Source organism: Schistocerca piceifrons, chromosome 6 (genome assembly GCF_021461385.2).
Source record: "Schistocerca piceifrons isolate TAMUIC-IGC-003096 chromosome 6, iqSchPice1.1, whole genome shotgun sequence".
In the NCBI taxonomy this organism is placed as follows: Eukaryota; Metazoa; Arthropoda; class Insecta; order Orthoptera; family Acrididae; genus Schistocerca; species Schistocerca piceifrons.
The window spans coordinates 363,932,002-363,955,266 of record NC_060143.1 but is presented as its reverse complement, the minus strand read 5'-3'; the positions used below and the strand labels follow the sequence as shown (position 1 = coordinate 363,955,266).

The 23,265-nt window shown below is 40.7% G+C and overlaps 1 protein-coding gene across 2 annotated transcripts in view; it reads right to left on the bottom strand.

Annotated features, from left to right (window-relative positions):
* Nucleotides 1-23,265, bottom strand: part of LOC124803019 (E3 ubiquitin-protein ligase rnf8-like) — a 121,493-nt gene that overhangs the window by 445 nt on the left and 97,783 nt on the right. For both annotated transcript variants that reach the window (XM_047264125.1, XM_047264126.1), the window contains exon 11: nt 7,342-7,475. In XM_047264125.1, coding sequence (XP_047120081.1) covers nt 7,342-7,475 — 134 coding nt within the window. The remainder of the gene's footprint in view (nt 1-7,341; nt 7,476-23,265) is intronic.

The window sequence follows — 23,265 nt, the reverse complement described above, 5'->3', positions numbered from 1 at the left end:
TTAGTACTAGTCTTTGAGATCAAAGGGCACAGGTGCTGCTTCTCTGTTAAACACACACACACACACACACACACACACACACACACACACACACACACACACACACAGGGCACATTAAAAAATTTCCAACATTTTTTTATAACATCTAAATCTTAGTGATTCTCAAGTTGAAACAATCTGCAATACGCAACAAGTGTTTGGGGATAAAATGAAGGATACCGCACACATTAAGGAGTGGTACAATCACTTCAAAGATGGCCACTCATCAGCGAAGCATCAAGCTAGTGCAGATAGGCCCTCAACGTTCGCAAATGAAGTTGTCACTGATCACGTAAGGACAATGGTGATGCAGGATAAACAAATCATGATCAGACAACTTGTAGATAGGGTTAAAGTTAGTAGTGAATACATTCATTCCATTTTAATGGAGCATTTTGACTTCAGGAGGATCACAGCTAACAACTGAGCATAAGCAACTTCGTTTGGAGATTGCACAGGACATGCTGGATAATCTGAACAGTAACCCCACAGTGATCACTGGTGGTAAGCCCTGGGTTTATGTGTATGCCTCAGAAACAAATTTCTAGTTATCGCAATGGAAGCATCCATCACCAGTAAGACAAAAAAAAGTGAGACAGGACTGCAGCATCGTTATGAAGTCATGCTGAATGACTTTTTTTTTTACTCCAGTGGTGTTGTCCATCATGGGTATGCCCCAGAAGGCACTATTGCCAATAAGGAGTACTACCAAGAGGTTATGTGTTGCCTTTTTGAACAGTGAGATGCAAACAGCCATACTTGTGTGCAGTGCGCATTTGGCATTCACCACAATAAAGCACTCTGTTCTCAATTAATTCATAATTTTTTTGCTAAATACAACACAGCATTGGCTTAAAGAGGCTTTCCGCCAATGCTTCCAGCAATGGTAGCAGCGTTGGGAGAGGTGGGTAAAAGCTGAAAGGGACTAACATGAAAGTGGCTGACCAGTGTCAAGCAATTCTATCTGAATAAAAATTGATTTTACAAGTAAAAGTACACATGCGCGTGCGCGCGCCCCCCCCCCCCCCCCCCCCACACACACACACACACACACACACACACACACACACACACACAGACACACACACACGAATAAATAATAAATATTAAATTATCTTGAATCCAGAGCTCAATGACTATCTGAAATCTGAACTTCATATAGGTGCTCTTTCCTCTCCAAGGAGGCATTTTTCAATTTAATTTCATCTTACAACACACAAAAAAACACTTTAGCAGCCATATTGCGGAAATCTCACCTGGCTGTAAAATGGCACTAACTCAACTAAGAGGTGATCAAATGGATTGTCACAGAATTTCAGTACATTACTTGTGTGTCAATTTCACTTCATTAATGGTGGCAATCTTTGAATTCAAAACAACAAGTTCCAAATTTCTACTACCTATCGAGGTCAAAATTTAGTCTGGCTGAAGTTATCTGGATGCAAGTAACACACCTCGATGAACTCAAGTTAATTATTGTAAAAATATTATGAAAAGAGAAGTTGCTACTCAGCATACAGTGGAGGTGTCGAGTCATACTGTCAGACAGTCTTTTCATCGCGTGTATCTGCAACTCAACACCTCCGCTATATGGTGAGTAGTAACTATCTTTTTCATAATATTGTTACATTACTTCCTGGATTTTCCAAGTTAGTTATCAGATGCTTTTATTGGCCACTCAACAGCATCATCAGAGATTTAGGATAATTCAAAGAAAGTGTACATAAGCAGTGCAGAAAAACCGAAATCATGCAATATTAGTTGGACGTGATTTTAATTTAACGAGTATAGATTGGGATGTCTATGAATTCACTGCAGATGATATGGGCAGAGTCTTGTGAAGCAGTTTTGAAAATGTTTTCTGATAACTGTCTTCAGCAGCTAGTGCGACAGCACACACACAACAAAAACTTTTAGACATTGTCACTATAAGCAAGCCTGACTGTGGCAGCAGTGTCAGTACTGAGACAGGGATTAGTGATCATGATGTCATCATGACAATGGCTCCTAAAGTAAATAAATCCTTCAAGAAGGTTAGAAGTGTTTTGCTAGAAAGAGCAGTAAGCAGTTGTCAGCATCTCACTTAGAAAATGGATATCATTTACAGTTCTAATACGAAGGACATAGAGGAATTACGAGCATTGTTTGAACTGAATGTAGATCATGCTCTGGAGAAGTGTATGCTGACTGCTAAGTAGGTGGATTAAACTGGAAAAGACCCACTGGGTTTTAATAATAAAATTCGGAAAATTCTCAGGAAATGAGATTGTTGCACTGTCAGTTCAAAACAGCGTGCACACATGGTGCAAGGCACAAGTTAGCAGGAAGTCATATGTTTGTAAAACAGCAATGTGGGAACCATGCATCAACTTCTACTGTCTTATCTTAGCAAAAGATCTTGCTGAGAACCGGAGTAAATTCTGATCCTACATAAAATTTATCACTTAGAAAATGGATATCATTTACGGTTCCAATATGAAGGACATAGTTATTTGTTGACTGGTTTGTTGTGGCAGTACATGACAGCAAAAGGAAAGCTGAAGTTTTCAATTTCACATTTAAGGAATCATTCATGCAGGAGGATCACATAAACATACCACTGTTTGATTATCACACAGACTCCTGTACGGAGAACATAGTAACAGGCATCCCTAGTATAGAGAAGAACTGAAAGTCACCACATCCAGATGGAATGTCAATTTGGTTTTACAAGGAGTACTCTAGGGCATTGACCCATTACTTAGCTTGCATTTATTGTGAATCTCTTACCCAGTGCAAAGTCCCTAGCAGCTGGAAAAAGGTGCAGGTGACTCCTGTATATAAGAAGGGTAAAAGAACGGGCCTGTAAAATTACAGACCAATATCCTTAACATTGGTATGCTGCATAGTTCTTAAACACATTCTGAATCAGAATATAATAAATTTCCTTGATATGGTACAGCTTCTGTCCACAAATATGGAGGGATTTACAAAGCATTGCTCATACAAAACTCAACTTGCCCTTTCCTCACAGGATAAGCCTGCAAACTATGGATGAAGACCTAGATTTCCAGAAAGTGTTTGACATGGTGTCCCAATGCAAACTGTTAATGAAAGTCTACAATTAAAAATTATTTTCCCAGATATGCAAGTGGCTCAAAGATTTCTTATGTAATAGAACCTAATACTTTGTCCTCGACGACAAGTGTTTGTAAGATACAAGGGTATTGTCAGAAATGCCCCAGTGTGATAGGATCACTTTTATTCTCTATGCACATAAATGATCTGATTGACCGGGTGAGAAGCAATCTGTGGCTGTTTGCCGATGACGCTGTGGTGTACAGGAAGATGTCGCCATAGATTGAGTGTAGGAGGATACAAGAGGCAAATGAGTAGGAAAAGCAATCCCATAATATTTGAAAACAGCATTAGTAGTGTTCTGCTTGACACCATCACATCAATTAAATATTTAGGCGTAATGTTGCAAAATGATATGAAATGAAATGAGAACATAAGGACTGTAATAGGCAAGGCAAATGGTCAACTTCAGTTTACTGGGAGAATTTTAGGAAAGTTAGTTCATATGTAAAGGAAACCATGTACAGAATACTAGTGCGACCCATTGTTGAGTACTGCTCAAGTGTTTGGAATCCCCACCAGGTTAGATTAAAGGGAGGATTCTGAGATGAGCTATTAGATTTGCTACCAGTTGGTTTGCTTCATGTTCTCAAATGGGAATCCCTGGAGTGAACACGAGGTTCTTTTTACGAAACACTATTGAGAAAACGAGGTTCTTTTTACAAAACACTATTGAGAAAATTTAGAGTACTGGCATTTGAAACTGACTGCTGGATGACCCTATTGTTGCCACAGTACAAACTGTGTAATGACCAAGAACAAAGAGAAATTGGGGCACAAATGGATGCATATAGGCACTCGTTTTTTCCCTCACTTTACTTGTGAGTAGAAGAGGAAGGAAATGTCTAGTAGTGGTACAAGGTACCCTCTGCCTTATGTCATATTGTTGCTTGCAGAGTATGTGTGTAGGTGCAGAAATAGCATTATCACTGCCTCACATGACATATTTCTTTTTATTCTAGAGTCAACCTGAAATGTGTTCTGCATTAACATAATTGTCCACACGTATTCAGTTTCAAGCTGGGGAAGTCTCAAATCAATAGGTGTGGGCCACAGTTCAGACTGCTGCAGCCTACATCCGTAACTCAAATCAACATGCTGCAAGCTACCATACTATGTACAGCAGATGTACCACTATCATTTTTTTATTTCCCCTTTCCTGTTACAATCATGAATTGGGCATAGGGAGGATGGGTAATCCTCTGTATGAGCTCTAAATATCCATTTTACAATTAACATAATTTTGTGAGGTAAAATTGGAAGAACTTTGTTACCCAATTCTTCTAGCAATATACATTCACAAATTTAACAGTAAAAACAATCATAATGTATAACATCCATCTTGTGAAAATCTTGAATGCCTGATGCTCTGCACCTTTTATTAAAGGACATCATCACAACACAATGAGGTGCACTTACCTGCCAAACTGGTAACGGGTCGTCCGTGGCGTCTGTTACAGAGGAACAAAACAACTGTAAGGAAACCAATTTCTACAACATGTCTCTCCACAAGATTTGACAGCAGTAACATACACATCAATCCTTGTACTATGTGATAGTGTTAATTTCATAGCCTACTGCATGAACTGACAACATACCCCTCTCCATGGCCGAGATGGCTAACACATGCTTGTATGGTGGCACTTAACCCAAGTGTAACCCGGTTTGAAGCCTGGTAGTGGAAAAAACTTTCACTACCAGTATTTGGCTGGCAAGGGGAGGTGATGGTGTAAAGTTCTTGATCACCAGACTTAGCGCCAATGTCCTGTTTTAAATACCAAACCTCTTTGAAGTGCCTCACGAAGTGAGGGCATGTGGCACTGTTGATGGTGATCTGTCCATCAGAGGGGGACGTTAAGCTTGGCAGTTCCCTTGGTGCTATTCACATGTCTTGCTACAGTGATAAATAATGTAAGTAGACATATTTCTACTATTATACATACAGCTATCATACTGCAGAAACTGATGTACAAACAGTTGATTGTTCCTCTGCAACAGAGGCCACTGAAATGGGTTATACACCTGAAGACTGGTTTGGCAGATAAACATTTCAAGTGTAGCTCATGGTGTTTAGAAGATGTCCTTCAATAAATGTCTACCTTTTGGGGTTTGTCTCTGGAATTGGATTACTCTCTCTCTTTCATGCTTGGTAGGTGATCCCTGAAAAATGTACAGTTCTTATTTGGATATTTTCTATCTCTTCTCCCAGGTAGGCTTTCTCAACACACGCACTGGAGGGGGAAAAAGGCAACATGTGGAGTGAAAGGTTGCTTAAAAATCCCACATATATATGAAAAAGAATTCTTCCTGAAATACTAGAAAATAAAAACCAAGGCTGATCAGAGTACAATATGCACAACTTGCGAAAGATGAAAATATGAGGGGACCTACAAGATCATTTTACTGGGATACAATGTTAGGGCATTTAATGTGAATTATTTACTATCAATCTATCAAAGAGGAGACCCCAAACTATTATCAGTCATTATAAAGAGAACAAGACTTCCAAAAATTTAATTATTCTTACATGGCTTATTGTGTAAGTGTAGTATCACAAGGCCTGTATTGTGTAAAATGTGCGGTGACTTCATTTCTTGTTAGTGAGATTAAGATAACAGGAGCAATTTGAGGCAACATAAATGTTGTCAGGCCGCAAAGAAGGCTGATTATTGAAATGTGGTGTCAGAAGTCAAATCTGTTGTACAACCATGTCTGACATAGGAGTACACTTTGGGAGTAAATATAGCTTTTGAAAAGGACACATTAAACTTGACTTAAGGAGTTTTAACTGTATGTCTGAGAAGCAATGATATCATCCTAAAATTATTGGAAACACCTCTATAAGGAAATGTAAACTCATAATGCCCAAGTACAAATGCAAATACCAGGCACCTATCGTTTGCTACAAAATAGCAAGTTATGAAACACATGTGTAAAGTTAATGTGGTTAGTTTCTTGCAGGGGGCTAAGGGATGAAACTGCAAGTTTACCAGTCCCTTGTTTGTAGATCAAATTCACAGACAGTCCGGCATGTAGGTCAGAAGCAAGTGGTGTACCCTCAGGATTCAGCTGTGGCAAGAGGCAACCTGCAACACCCCCAGCCCCACTCATCCAAACCACAGCTGTCACAAGATGTGCACAAAATAATATACATACACACCTTTGAAGTAGACAAAGTGAAGTCAATGCAAATACGAGGAGGTTCGAAACTATAGAAAACAGAGAAAGACGTGAAAGGTATCTCGCAGCATACGATAAAGCCAACATGGAGCAGCATGCCTCATTCTGAGACGGACAAAAGGATCAATTTCATACAACAATGGTCTTCTGGATGGGGCACGGTTTGCTGGATGGATCAGTAGGTCACTATTCCCTGCTCAAGATGCAATGGATTCCAAGACTCATCTGCATTCACAAACCAGTGCCCAGCGACCACTGCCCACGTTGGCCATGTAGTGTCTTCCCTGGGTAAGACTTCAACTAGTCCATACACCAGGATGCCTTTATGATTCAGAATACAGAGGGAAACAAATATGTATTATTACTGAGATAATACAAGGTCTTGGATAGCAAGCACTACTATGCAGTGAGGGTAGCATCGGTCACTAATGTGCATACTGCTGATTGCTCAGTCATTGCATACCAAAAACTGCTGAGAGTTTTGTTTTCGATGAAATGGAGGGCTCTAGCAACAGCCACCAGTTCTGTCATGACGACTTTGCAGGCTTCTTGCACAGAGTGTTGTGTGTGGTGTTCAGCAAGTGTGAAAGCATTTCACATCTTTTCCACCACCAGTATAAACAGTTTCAGCATGTAGATATTTCCAGAGGGCCAGTATGAAGCTACAACAATACGGTCTGCATATTTTAGGACCTTATGATAGGTTTAACCAGACCAGGGGCATGACTATAGACCAGGTGGAAGCACAGAATCATTCAGTGGATAGAAATTCGAGAAGAATGTCCGTAAGTTCCAAATGAGTTTAAATTAGGAAATCCACGTTGGGTTTTTGACAGAGGGTCATCACTAGGGTTTTTTAAAACAGTATAATGCCACACTGTGACAACAGAATAATGAACCTTAATCAATTTCATATCGATATAGTACATAAGGGTTTACACATTCATTAACCTTTATCTAAAGCCTTTTTAATCATATTAATGTAAATAAATGACTTTTACATACCACAATGGAAACAGTTTCCATATCCACCATAAAAGCTTCCAGTCACACCTTCAGCATATGAAGAATCACTTGAATCACTCGTTATTGGTGATGAATCCTCACTATCCTCTTCTGAATCATTTGAGGAGTCTGATCTGCAGCAAAAGCATGCAAAGGAAGAGCCTCGCTATACATTATTTTATAAAAATGTTGCGCACAAACCACTACCTTGAAATAATGGTATTACAGTTATTGTACAGGAACTCATCAAAACCCTATTTAATAATTTTTCGCTGTATTATCTGTAGGCTCCTACCTCATTCCCATCAGAAGCTTGTACCTGACTTGGAGCTGATAATTTATTTGCCCTTTCTGTTGTAATTAAGTCAAGGGGATATGTGAGACACAGGTGTTAGCACCAAAAAGCTCATACTACTGTAGTTAAACAATCCTCAACATATTACATGACAATTTCTATTTGGATTTTCCACTAAGAGGTCATATTACAAGCAAGTGGCAAGAAGATGGATTGGACAGATAATACTGTATAATCTGCAGGTTTTTTTTCTCTTTTTCATGAAGACAAACTCCATCTATCTCTCCTTATTAGAGTCTGAGGTCTTCACTGTCTTTGACTATAAAGGGTGTTTGGTAGGTGAAATCCACATTAACAGTGAACGGAAGACAACAAAACCAATAGAAAAGTCAAAAATCATAGATTCTACTTTCTTTCACCTCCAAGTTATTTGCAAAAGGATTTCAAAATGTTAGACAAGAAGAGGAAATCATAGTGCTTAGTCTGTTACAACAGAAACACTTGTCTGGATGTATGTTCTCCAATTCCCACATGAGGAACTGCAGTTTTATCACTCACTAAGGTAAGACATGACTCATACATAATACACATTCAACAATGTCTTCAACACGACTGCAAGAGTTTGATTTCAATTCTACATATACCAATGAAATTACTGTCTGGAAAAAGAAGTTGGCTGTGCCATCAATTTGCCACCGGGCAACATTCCTTCTGCAAGTAAGCATCAGTAAAGGGTGCCAAGCATACCTTTAGTGTTTCAATCTGCTGTAGCTCTTTTCCTATTGTGACTGATCTCACAAATAATCACAACATATCTGAGCAAACCTTTGTAACATTACTTAATACTCAACTTACTGCTGTTAAGAAACAGAATGTGTGTGAACAAGTTCTGTTAGTGAATGAGTTGCCATACGTACACTATGTGAACAAAAGTATCCACACATCCCAAAAAACATAAGTTTTTTTTTCATATTGGGTGCATTGCGCTGCTACCTACTGCCAGGTACTCCATATCAGTGACCTCAGTTGTCATTAGACATCGTGAGAGAGCAGAATGGCGCACTCCGAGGGACTCATTGACTTCGAATGTCGTCAGATGACTGGGTGTCACTTGGGTCATACATCTGTACACATTCCTCAACATCCCTAGGTCCACTGTTTCCGATATGATAATAAAGTGGAAACATGACAGAACATGTACAGCACAAAAGTGTACAGGCCGACCTCGTCTGTTGACTGACAGAGACCGCCAACAATTGAATGGGGTCATAATGTGTGATAGGCAGACATCTATCCAGACCATCACAAAGGAATTACAAACTGTAACAGGATCCACTGCAAGTACTATGACAGCAAGGCAGGAGGTGAGAAAACTTTGATTTCATGGTTGAGTGGCTGTTCATAAGCCATACATCATGCCAGTAAATGCCAAACAACACTTCGCTTGGTGTAAGGAGCATAAACATTGGACGACTGAACAGTGGAAAAACTGTTGTTTGGAGTGATGAATCACGGTACACAATGTGACGATACAATGGCAGGGTGTGGATATGGCGAACACCTGGTGAACGTCATCTGCCAGTGTGTGTAGTGCTAACAGTAAAATTCGGAGGCAGTGGTGTTATGGTGTGGTCGTGTTTTTCATGGACGGGGCTTACACTACTTTTAGTTCTGCATGGCATATCACAGCATAGGCCTATATTGATGTTTTCAGCACCTTCTTGCTTCTCACTGTTGAAGAGCAATTCGGAGATGGCGATTGCATCTTTCAACACGATTGAGCACCTGTTCATAATGCACGGCCTGTGGTGGAGTAGTTACATGACAATAACATCCCTGTAAGGGACTGGCCTGCAGAGAGACCTGACCTGTATCCTATAGAACACCTTTGGGATGTTTTGGAATACTGACTTCGTGCCAGGCCTCACTGACTGACACCAATACCTCTCCTCAGTGCAGCACTCCGTGAAGAATGGGCTGCCATTCCCCAAGAAACCTTCCAGGACCTGACTGAATGTATGCCTTTGAGAGTGGAAGCTGCCATCAAGGCTAAGGGTGGGCCAACACCATATTGAACTCCAGCATTACCAATGCAGGACGCCACAAAATTTTAAGTCATTTTCAGCCAGGTGTCCGGATATTTTTGATCACATAATGTAAATCGGGGACATTCCAAACTTCTGAATTTTTCGACAGACCAGCTTGTGGACAGCATACCAAGGCACTGTGTTTCTTGGATACCCACGGGTGAATACTGACAGGTATCAGATTTTCATGTCAACTATGTGATACCAACCTGAACACTTCCAAAAAGTCTCCTTCTCACTTGCTTTGCAGTTTCAGGGTTGACAGAAGTTTCCTCAGCCTGCTATCATTAACCCATTTGACAACCAGCACTACATAACAATGAGTGTTCAGTAAGATGCAAGTTAATATCAGGGGTCACAGTTGTTTCATCATGAACTCATTAACATAATAATTACTGAAAGTCCCTGTAACCTCATCAACAACGATCAAAATCTGAAGCACCAAGTGGCTCTGTAAACTCTATTTACGAATTACATAATCCGACCAATCCAGTCGCTTTTAATGATATGTGCAGGAACAAAATTAACTAACCCAGTGAACCAAGTGTTGTTTAGATTAAATTAGATCATACTTTATATTCCATAGATTCACTGTGAGCACATCCTCAAGGATACAAGAGAAATGCATAACACATATTTACAAAAAAATATGTGCCAACGTCTGCTCGACAGGTACTAAGTAAAATAGTAACAACAAGCTTGTCACAAAACAGATAAATGTACAGCACTCTGGAGCACAAATGATATTTCTTAGGCTACTGTAGACACACATTATCAAAACAAGAAATCAATTGGCAGGTTATCCGTATTGATCACATTACTGCACTGAAGATGTTAAGCTTACATATTTTACATAACACCCATGTTAATTGAGATTATTAATAGTATATAAATCAGTTGGTTCTGCTAAGAAATTAATCAATGGAGTAGATAGAGTGGATGGCCACCAATAAATCCTTCGGATTCTCTTAAAGCTTTCAGGACCAAATTAACCAACTTTAAATCTCTATGAAGATTATTCTTACTTCTAGTATTTATTCTATGACTTTAACTGTTGGCTTGAAAAAGACAATGTTATTTATGAGAATTATTATTAATGAATACATATACTGAGAGGCAGTAGTTAGTATCCCCAGTCCATTGGACAGGCCTCTGCTGGACATTCTTGAGTTCACATCACAAAGAATTTGTATTACACCCTTCTGGAGTTGGAAAATTTTAGCTTGGCTAAATGTTTTATGCAAAAAGATCCTGTATGGCATTATGGAATGAAAGTAAGTGAAATATGCTAGCATTTTTAACTTTTATGTCATATATGTCTGACAACACCTGCATTACAAATAAATATTTGTTTAGTTTTCTGTGATATTCTCCTCCACACAACACTGGGCTTTTCTAAATCAACTCTTGCACATAGCAACACAGAGTGTCTAACAAAATAGAGAGAAACTGGCAACTGTGCAAGTTTTCGAATTACTGCCAGCAGAGTTCATGAGAGAAAATTCTTATCCTGCAAAGGTCAGATACAAGATGAACCAACAGCAACAGTTGGCATCCTCCAAGCAGCTAAGCCCCAGTTAAAATCAACTGATTCTATGAGCAACATACCAGGAACTGTGTGCCAACCACATGAGAGTACTGAAACTTATGGCCTCACATAAAATGCAGTAGCTTATTGAATTTGAATGCAGAGAATTTCAACACACATCTAAATAGAACAATAAGCACATGACTTAATTAGGCAGTGCTCCAATCATGATTGAAGACAGGAAATTTATGAATCAAAATATGAAGCATCCCTGGTAATATTACCTAGTCATTGTCTGTGAGTATATATGAGGCGTGATCAAAAAGGAAGGGGACTTTTTGTTTTTCTTAAGGAATCTTTATTTATTCATCAACCTCCATTCCGTCCCCTTCAAGGTAATCCCCCTCAGATATAATACACTTTTGCCAGCACTTTTTCCAACCTTGGAAGCACTTCTGGAACTCACTTTCCATTAAAGTGTTCAGCTCCTTCAGTGATTCTGCTTTCATCTCATTAACAGTGGCAAAACAACATCCTTGCATGGTTCTTTTCAGCCCCGGGAATAGAAAGTAGTCTCAGGGAGTAATGTCTGGCGAATACGAAGGCTGAGGCAACATAACGGGTTTATTTTTTGCCAAAAAATCATGAACAAGCATTGAAGTGTGAGCGGGATTGTTAACATGATGGGATTTCCACCAGCAGTTTAGCCACAATTCTGGTAATTTTCTATGGATTGCTTCATGCAAATTGTGCATAACTTCCAGGTAGTATTCCTTATTGACCAAGCGACAATAAGACAGGATTTCCCGATGCACTATCCCGTTGTTATTGATGAAATAGTGATAAGAACTTTCACGTGTGATTGAACTTGTCAAACATTTTTGGTCTTAACTCTTCTTCAGGCAGTTTCCACTAGGATGACTGGGCCTTGGTTTAGGCATCATACTCATATACCCACGTTTTGTCACCTGTTATAACCTTCTTTAGCAGTTCTGGGTCACCGTCTACCTCATTCCGCAATTCCTGAGCAATGCCTACACTACATTATTTCTGGTCGAAATGTAACAATTTTGTGTAAAATAAAAAAAATAAAAAACTACTTGGCACGAGTCAAAGGATGACATCATAAGCAACCTCTCTGATGGGGATTCTGTGATTTCCAAAACCATTTTCTTTACTTCTTACGCATTGTCATCAGTAATTGATGTGCTAGGGCGTTCAGGGCGGATGTCATCTTCAACATCATCTCGACCCCCTTGAAACATTTCTACTGTTCATAAATTTTGGTCTTACTCATTGTAGATTTGCCAAAAGCAAGAGTCAACATCTGAAATGTGGTACAACTCCTTATTCTGTTTTTCAAGCAAAATTTGATGAAAAGTGAAATTCTCTGAGCCATCTTTTTATTTATTTATTTTTAAGTAAAAATTCACGAAGCACTCAAAAACATATGTACCCTTTTTTACTGTAAACAATAAACTAAATATTCAAACCGCTGAAACTGCAATCATCATCAGGAATGTGTACCAACAACATAAAAAAAAAACCAACCTTTGTGATCACATACTGCATGAACAACTCATGCACTATGGAATATATAATCAAAGATCAATATCACTCTGTGGCGTCACACAGCTAACTCCTTTGTGTGTTGCACTGTCCAACAGACTACTAGGAGTTGTCAGCTTTTCTTAGGTTCTCCCATCAATTAATTTTTATATATACTGGGAACAGAATGAGGGTACGACATTTTCTCGATATTCAGTACCCAAAGTTTGGAAATAAATGAAAGTGTTGAGTGGAAGTGAAATCTCATACTAATTCTGAATATAAATGAACAAGCTTTATTAATAGAATTATATGCATTTTTGTTATTCAGAATAATCACCGAGAACATAAACTTTTAATTATTATATAAGATTTAGCAGGGGCCTATTCCTGTTTTGTACATTTTATTAGGTGCATGAGGTATTCCACCTGGTCTCCATGCCATTCTAAGAAAGTTGAAGATGTACATGGAGCCTTAACAGACAAAATAGTCAGAGGCGGCAAGGAGTCTTCTGTGCCAGCCACACTATCAAGGCATATCAATGACTGGAAGTGTATATCAATAATGTATATATGTATGTATTGAAAAAATGCTTGTTATTTGTTACCTAGAAGGTCTCCTGAAACAAGGTCTATATGTGTTCTATTTAAAGGCACAATAAAAGCCTTGTAAGATCGGTGTTGATAAGTCCTGGTTCTTGGTAAAAATTATGTTATTCTACAGATAAGAAGAATATTTAACAAGCCAATGAAAGACCATCTCACACTGCTACTCTGTGCCAACACAAGCAGTGATTTGAAAATTAAACCGCTGCTTGTTTACCATTCAAAAACTCCACGAGCATTTAAGAACTGTAGTTAAGTCCAGAAAAGCAGGTTAAATGTAAGGTGGAGGTCCAACAACAAGACTCAGGTGATACGTGTTCTTTTTGTGATAGGATCAATGAAGTCAACAACATGGGAACTGTGAGTCCGCTTTTATGCAAAACACTTTGTTATTTGTGACAAATATCGCCATCATCAATGGATTCTTTAAATCTTATGTATTGTATTTATGAGATGTATTTAAGAATTATTGTCGCTGTCTGCAATGTATTTTCTGTGCTTGTTCTGTTGCTGTTCTTCTAAGTGTACATCATGCCATCTGTGATGTTCTGGATCATAAACAATGTTTTGTTTTTCTGTGTACAGAATCAGCTACATGCCGTTCAACAAACTTGCAGATGACATGATGTACACTGAGAAAAATTGCAAAAGAAAATATGCTGCAAACAGCGACAACAATTCTTAAAAATATGCCATAACATACAATAAGTAAGATTTAATTATTTGTCACTGAAACTCGTTTGGGAAATAAATAAGTAAACAAATGAAGTGTTTTGCATGAAGGCGGACTCACAATTCCCATATTGTTGATTTTGCATGTGAACACAGACCAAATGGAAGAGTTCCAAGATCAAGTTATTGTTATCAATGAATTGTTTGGTCCTTCGGTGAAAAAATATTTGCTTGACATGAATCTGCCTCTCCATGCCTTGCTTGTTATGGACAACACTACTGCCCATTCTCCAAGACTACAAGACCACCTCCTTGAAGAATTTCAATTCATCAAGATCCAATTTCTGCCTCCCTACACCACTATGTTACTTCACACTATGGACCAGTAGATCATTTATAACTTAAAGACATTCTCCTAAAGCACTCTTTGAGCTTTGCTTTGAGCTGACTCAAACTATCAATCTCGCTCTTAGATAGTTTGGGAAATATCACTTCAACATCGTTGCCTGCATCAAGATGACAGAAAAGGCTTAGAAAGGGGTTACCAAGAGAACTCTCAGTTTTGCATAGAGGATGCTTTCACCAGTGTGTGTTGTCAAATGTGACTCTGAGGCATTTAAGTCAGTACTGTCAAACGGGGTGATTTCGGACGGTTTTGTCGTTATTTTGATTGTAACTTTCGTATATATTGTTAGATTAAATTGATTGAAGTCACCCCAATGGAGTGGGATGATTTCGGACACACGTTTTTTAAATCTCTGTCCGACGTTACAGTATGTAGAGGGCGAATTCGGACAGTTACTGCCTTTTTAAAAAAAAAAAAATTCTACAGGCTTTTTATTTGATTTTGGTGACATTTTACACATTTTAAGGCATCCCTTTGTTACGAATAAGTGGTATGGAATTATATAATGAATTTTATATATTACAGATAAGTTTTTATTTTGCAAGAATTTAAATAAACAGTCTCTTTGTTCACTTCTGCATGAGCTCATTTAATATTTTCGCTTAAGCGAACGGAAAGATCTTCTGACTGTCGTTTGAGGAATAAATGCATCCATTCTTATCCTGGCAAATTGTTACGAAATTTCTTCTCTTCTCGGCTAGATTTATCAAGGTAACCTTTAACTAAATATCTAATATCCAATTTAGTGAAGGGGAATCCCCAATGTGCAGCCCTCAAGATACCTTGCTTAAACATTTCTTCTTCTTCTTCTTCTTCTTCTTTATTTAGCACTGGCTGTCCTCCCATTTTTTTCGGACGTGCTTCCTGCACTTTATTTTGTAGGGTTGACTTAGGTATACCATACAAATCAGATGCTTTTCTGTATGATAATTTACCACTCTGAATATCACAAACAGCTTTATCTAAAAGTTCTGGGTCATAATTACACCATACTGTAGCACCTCTCTTGCTCTTATACGTTCTTGGCATTGTCCGAAATCACCCCACATAGTACACAGTTTCCCAAAAACCGTCGTTATTTTATAACCTTGCATGAAAAACTCGACAAACTTGTACAGAAATTGTCTCAATGCTGTTAGCTACTGAGCGCGTCGACAATTACGGTTACAATAATTTCCCGCACGGCGCAACAATAGAAAGTTTCCACTTAACGATAATGCATGGATTTTTAACACTTAGAGTGTTCGTCAATTATTCACCTAGGGAAACAATTGACGCAAAATAAAAGTTGTGGAAAGCGATAAATGCAATCTTCCGCTTAAAATAACTGGTGCACGGTCATTAAAATAAGTAATTCTTTGTTCCTATGCAGCAACAAAGAGCAAATAAGGCATACTGTCCCGAATTCACCCCGGTGTCCAAAATCACCCCATTTGACGGTACCTGTGGAGCCTGTAATCAATGAGACTGCGTCTTTGGCCAAGAGCATGGGACTAGTAGTGGGTAGCAATGAGATCAATGAGCTTGTGGAAGATCACAGCCAAGAAATGATCACCTGACGAGCTTATAAAGTTGCAGCATGTTTCACAGCAGGGTGATGTGGAGAGAGTTTGGAGGAGGAGATGGTAACAGCAAAGCAGCAATCTTCTGGCACAATAAGAGAAAAGCTGAAAGCATCAGATTCAGTTGCTTTGTACACTGAAATCATCACCCCAATAAAGCAGTGGCTACACTTCCTACAAATTTATTCGACGATAACGCTGCGTCTCATTTTGGCCAAGTGTGGAAGCGTTGGCAAAAACAAATGACTTATCGGTAGCTTCCTAGTACAGAAGAATGAGTTATGTATCGTGAATAATAAAGCACATAATACTGTTGTATAATTTCTTTAACGAATGGCAAGAATAAGATAAAACATTTAGTACTTTTTCTGCGTGGAATGCATTATCCACCAGTTTCATACCAAGAAGTCCCTTCCGTACAGCCTAGCCACGCGTGGTCGTCGCATCTGCATGTAGACATACAGAATTCATTTTTTACAACCCCCCCTCCTCCACCTCCCATAAGAGGTGAATAACTGCGCAGTCACAATTTAATTTCCCAGCTACCTCCATCCTTTCTTTTACTGGGTCATTTTAAAGCCCCACAATCTTTTTTTTGCAGTAGGCCTATATGATAACATTTTAGAACAAGTGTTCTAAATCTTGACTTTTGTACAATGACCAATGGCTCCCCCATTCATTTTAATACAGCACACAGGTCCTTTCCAGCCATCAACCTTGCGGTCTGTAACCCTAGGCTTTTCCCATTTTTTCAATGGAAAGTTCACAACATTTATGACAGTGATCACTACCTGATCATTTTATCCCTACCACACCGATACTCAGCTGGATATCCTTAGCATTGGATTCCTAAGAATGTCAAGAGGAACACTTTCAGTATTTCCTTAACACTTGTTAAACTTTACCATTGGGCTACTGAAGAAAGCCTCAGACACACAGTCATAAATCTCGTACTCTCAGCAGAAGAAATAATATCACGTTCTCCAAGGTGCCCCCCCCCCCCCCCCCCCCCTCCGCTCCCACTCAGGGAGCTCGCCACTCTTTGGCGAGTTCATGTTTGCCTTTGCAGCGTTTTTCCCCTTCCGTGCTGCATGTCTATCCTCCCGCCATTCTTCTTCTCCTCCCGCCACTCTTCTTCCCCTCCCTTAGGGAACACGTCTGGGATGTTATTGCGAATGTTCTGCACTGTCTGTTGCTGACGTAAGAACAATCTCACCTTTGTTTTTCGCTCCCTTTTCCTTTCTTCGTTTCCCTTCTCCTCTCGTTCCTCTGCTTTGGCATTTGAGGTTCCTATTTTTCTTCTTCCTCCTTGTGCGCTCCTGAAGGCTGGCCCACGCATCTGACGCATAACAGGTGACTGGGTAAGGTGTAATTCCCAGCCCCAGGTTGACAAGTAGGGTTTGCACATACCCCCTGGTACAGGCCAGGCCCAGAGAGGGGTGATTGCCTGAGCCACAACCTTCCCAAATTGTCGATTGGTCCCTCTGTCAGATGTTTGGGAGGTGTGAACAATCACCTAAGGTGGGTGCACCCCCTTGTGAAAGGAGCCCCCAGTTGGAAGGAATGTGCCATCAGAGACGCTGGCAATCATGGGGGATTTTCTCACAATGAGTCAATCATCTTCCCAATCAATGTCTACAAATCGTAAACGTAATGGGGCTAATGATTTGAATACCCTTCCCGCTGCACCATGGTTCCTCATGGTTTCAGGTACTGAAGACGGTCAGTCCTTCGCCACGGTAAATCTGTTTATTATTCAGAAAGGTGTTGATGCAATTGCTGACACTGTGAAATCCTGCTCTTGTTTACAGAATGGCACTTTGCTTTTGGAGACTGCTTCTGATTCTCAAGCACAACAACTGCTTGCCACCTCGCTTCTCCATGGCTACCCGTTCGTGTCGAGGCCCATCGAACTCTGAATTGTTCCCGTGGTGTTATTTAAACTAGGCTGCTCGATGGCTTAACCAAGGCCGAAATCCAGTCTTACCTCTCTGATCAGGGTGTCATTGCCGTCCATTGTGTAATGAAAAAGGTAGATTCCTCCTTAGTGCCCACCCACACTCTTTTCCTCACCTTTGATAGAGTGGTGCTGCTGTCAAAGATCAAAGCAGGCTGTGAAATTATCACACTCCAGCCGTACATTCCGAACCCAATGGGCTGCTACCAGTGTCATCGTTTCAACCACACTAGAACGTCTTGTTGACACACAGCCAAATGTGTAACCTGTGGTAGGGATGCACACGAGGGCGATTGTGCATCTCCTTCTCCTGGCTGTGTCAACTGCAATGGCAGCCATGCTGCCGCCTCTCTAGATTGTGCCGTGTATCTTGATGAGCAGACTCTCCAAGAGAGTCATGTAAAGGAAAAAGTGCCTTACCCAGTAGCTTGCAAGTTACTGGCTAGTCAAAAACTCAGTGTTCTCCTGTCTGTCACCTATAGTTCTGTTCTTGTTACCCCATGCTCCGTGAAATACATGGCTATGAAGACATGCAACCTCAAATTCAGCTCCGAGGTTGTGAAATCGCCCAGTGTCAAGGTAGCATCACCACCCCCTGTCCTGCTGTGCAACAAACTGTCAAACTCTTGCACCACGTGGCAAAGCCACCAGCTACACAACCAGTAGGCAGGAAAGGTCAGAAGGAGTACTCCTGTGAAGACTTCCTCCGTGCCTCCAGCCATACAACATCTGAATCTTCCTCTAACCAGAAAGGCTTGAAAAAGTCCACCAAAGGCAAACGGTCTTCTCCTTCGCCAGCTCGAAGATATTGTCGCCACATGGTACCTTCATGCGGCCAGCCTCCGTATAGCCGGTGCGAACCACCAACGGTTTTTCAGCAATGGACTCTATGGACTGACTGCACAAGCTAGCCAATGCTTCTGTGGACCCCATGGAGCGGGATCCTCCCCGGCTTCTGTGCCCTGTAGTAACAACTCTACACTGGCTGTCATTTGGCGGCCACTGAGTTGACACACCTACATCTCTTCCTCCTCCTGACTGTCCTCCAATGGAACATTTGCTGCCTTCGGTCCCACAAAGAGGATACTAGTGTCGCAGCATCCCCTTGTACTCTGCTTTCAGGAAACGAAGTTGCGCCCTCACAACTGCCTTGAGCCTTCAAATTACATACCAATTCGTTTTGACCTGCCCCCTGAGGTTGGCATTCCATCTCACTGGGGCATCATGCTGCTCATACAGGATGATCTTCATAGTCAGCCCATCTCCCTGACTACCCGTCTTCAAGCTGTTGCAGTTCGCCTTTCCCTTCCCCGCCTGACTTTTTCACTCTGTACCATTTAAGACTCCGTCATTCGATGTTACTCGACTTCCTTCAGCTTATTGGGCAGCTACCTCCCCCATTTTTGTTACTTAGTGACTTTAATGCGCATCATCCTCTTTGGGGTTCTCCCAGGACCTGTCAGAGACGTGCCCTCTTGGCTGATCATCTTAACCAACTTAACCTCTTCTGCCTTAACACTGGAGCACTCACTTTCCTTTCTGACTCCTCGCACAGCTATTCTCATTTTTACTTATCCTTTTCCACTGCCCAGTTTGCCCATCATCTTTGAGTGGTCGGTCCTTTCTGACACCTACTCGAATGACAATCTCCCGTGTGCTGTCCATTTGTCCTTTTTAACCTTTTTTGCTCTCTTAGGAAGAAATTAAGTTATTTAATTTTTTTTTCGAGTTTCTGTATTCTTGTTCATTCATTTAACTTTTTGGAATGCTATTGTTGATTTCATATGCTTCTATTTTTGTTCAAGACTCTAATTTTCCTGTAGCAACAAAACTGTTTCTTTAACACTCTATGCTATGTTGAAAAGAAACTTTTCGAAATGGTGATTTGCAAATTCCATAGCAACTGGCTTGAAAAGTAAAGTCTCTGTGTAGGGGATTAGAGTTAGTGAAACTGAACTATTTTGCTCTATTAATTTTGAGACAAAAGCTTTCAAGGTGTTTTTCAACCACTCACTTTCAAGCAAACATAAATGTAACTTTGAAATTAAATGTGGACCACATCAGTTACATTTATAACATTAAGACCAGACACGATCTCCAAGTTGAGCACATGCACCAACAATCAGGGTGTTAAGTACCAAAGAGAAAGAAATCAGATGATTTCCAATTACTCTATGGATTCATCAAATAATATTTGTAATGTTTTTAAGATAATGTTTCCTGATAATGTTGCTGAACATTTTTTGCTTTCATCTAAAAAACATGGGATGCCTAATAAGAAGTGTGTTCATCATATTACACATTAAGTTTCGGTGAAACTACGAATGGTCAGAGAATAAGTTTTGCATAACACAACACAACACCTAAGAACTTTCTATCGACAAATCAGGTGGGAAATGTTACATCAGAAATTATGTGAAGCGCTTTCTGAAGCAAACTTGTCCATATATATGCCTTATGTTGTGAACAGATGGACCTAGTGGCTTTTAGTCATGTCCAGGAGACCTACAGCAGACAAATTCTAAACATTATCAGAAGTTGCAACATTCATGCTGTGCATAAGCATCCAAAGTTCAGGTCAATCTTTACCATTATTTTGAAGGTTTGCCTGTTCGCTGGGAAGAATATCCTGAAGGATTTTTAAACAGTGGGACAGTATTCAATATTACTTAAATCTTTAGCATATACCTCTCAAAAAGAATTCTGCTACTGTTCCATGCAAAACCTACACTCTCATTGCGAATGCTTTAAAAACTCTTAAATGAAAGCAGAAATTCATTTCACAGTGTCATCTGCAGAAGTATTCAGCAAGTTCACACAACATTTTCAAAGTCAAACACCTTTGATTCACAAGTTGCATACTGGAAAAGGAAACACATTTCAAATGTTTTTAGCTCATGTTTTGAAGATTTCTGCTTTGAGAAAAACTGAATTTCTGAAGTTCGTCATCATGAATTCTGTACACTGGATAATCTGCTTCCTCTTGAACAATTAGTTGTTAGTGGGCAATGACTGAAGAGTTTAATAAACTGGAAGAAGGCGACAAGTTGTGGTTTCTAAATAACGCACCAAAAACATTACAAAGCAGCTTATAAACATGTGATGGAAAAGACATGTTTATCAAGTACACCACTGAAACGTATTATGTTTTTAAACCCCAAAGAAAGAATATAGACTAAAATCTGCTGTAATGTGTTAAAGGCTGCAAAAATGATGCCATTTCCTGTACTGAAAGATTACTTATTAGACAAGTGGAAGGTTCTACGGTTTGAAAAAGATGACCCAGCTTTAGATAAGAAAGGGTGACAATTATTCGCAGCAGCACATCTCAAAACGAGGAAAAAAGAACACCCACAGTGTTAAGAGTATCCAAATGTCTCAAAAGCTGTTAAGACTTGTCTTACACTGTCCAATGGAAATGCGGACAGAGATAAGATATTCAGTTTCGAAGCACCCATTAGAAGAAGAAAAGTAGCAATGACTGAGAGTTTCTTAAATAGTATTTTGGCTGTGATTGATGCTTTGGGACAATATCGCCATTTTCCTCCTGTCAGTGTCATCGTAACTGCCGTCCGCTTCACGTCTGCTGTGCAGCGAGCTACCTTAATTTAAGTATTAACCGTATTTTTCTTACTTGTCACTTCTTCTTCCGCGTGTTTTTGCTTTTAGGAAGCTTTAATTGTCGAGTGCTAGTAATAGTGTTCCATAGATTTCGTGTTTGTTTTGAATACAGTCAGAGAGGGTCCCTTTAGTCAACCATAGTGCCAGTAGTGCTAGTGTTTGTTTTCAATACAGTCCAGAGACAGTAAATTGATTTCTTAGGATGGATAGGATGTGTGACTGCTATGTACGGACGCAGGAGGAGCTGGTCACTGTTCGCGAACAGCTGAACGTGTTGATGGCCGCAGTCAGCCGTCTTCAGGCTGCTGCCTCGGAGTGTAGCGGCAGTGGGGAGTCTGGTGCATTGCATGGTATACCCCAGGTGTTACATGCTTCACCCACTGTCCGTGCTGTCGAGACATCTTCGCGAGTACCTGGCGCGGTTGGACCACCCTCTCCCCAAGGGGAGTGACTGGTTCAGCGGCGTTCACGGCACACGAGGCGGAGGGTCAATGTGGAGGCTGGCCGTGTGGCATCACCCGCTCTGCCTGTGGGTGGACATGTGGCCGCTCCTTCAGCAAGGTCCGAGCAGGCACACGGGGGGAGGGGTTTATTAGTTATTGGGAGCTCCAATGTTAGGCGGGTGTGGAGCCCCTTAGGGGAATAGTGGAAAGGTCGGGGAAGAAAGCCAGTGTTCACTCTGTCTGCTTGCCGGGGGGTCTCATCCGAGATGTGGAGGCGGCCCTGCCGGTGGCGATAGAGAGAACTGGGTGCACCTGAATGCAAATTGTTGCTCATGTCGGCACCAATGACTCCTGCCGTCTGGGTTCAGAGGTCATCCTCAGTTCGTGCAGGCGGTTGGCGGAATTGGTGAAGGCGGAAAGCCTTGCTCGCGGGGTAGAATCAGAGCTAACTATTTGTAGTATCGTTCCCAGAACCGAGCGGTCCTCTGGTTTGGAGCCGAGTGGAAGGCTTAAACCAGAGGCTCAGACGATTCTGCGGAGATCTGGCATGCAAATTTCTCGCCCTCTGCTATCAAGTGGAGAAATGTACGGTCCCCCTGAATAGGTCAGGCGTACACTACACGCCGGAAGCGGCTACAAGGGTAGCGGAGTACGTGTGGAGTGCACATGGGGGTTTTTTAGGTTAGAGAATCCCCTCCCTAGGCCCGACAAGACGCCTCCTGAGACGCAGCAAGGTAGGAGTAGGCAAAATGCAACAGGGAATAACAATATTAATGTGCTAATAGTAAACTGCAGGAGCTTCTATAGAAAGGTCCCAGAACTGCTCTCATTAACAAACGGTCACAACGCCCATATAGTACTAGGGACAGAAAGTTGGCTGAAACCAGACGTAAACAGTAATGAAATCCTAAACTCAGATTGGAATGTATACCGCAGAGAGAGGGTGGACAGTGAAGCGGCAGGCGTGTTTATAGCGATAAGAAGTGCAATAGTATCGAAGGAAATTGACGGAGATCTGAAATGTGAAATAATTTGGGTGAAGGTCACGGTTAAAGCAGGCCCAGACATGGTAATTGGATGTCTCTATAGGCCCCCTGGCTCAGCAGCTGTTGTGGCTGAGCACCTGAAGGATAATTTGGAAAATATTTCGAGTAGATTTCCCCACCATGTTATAGTTCTGGGTGGAGATTTTAATTTTC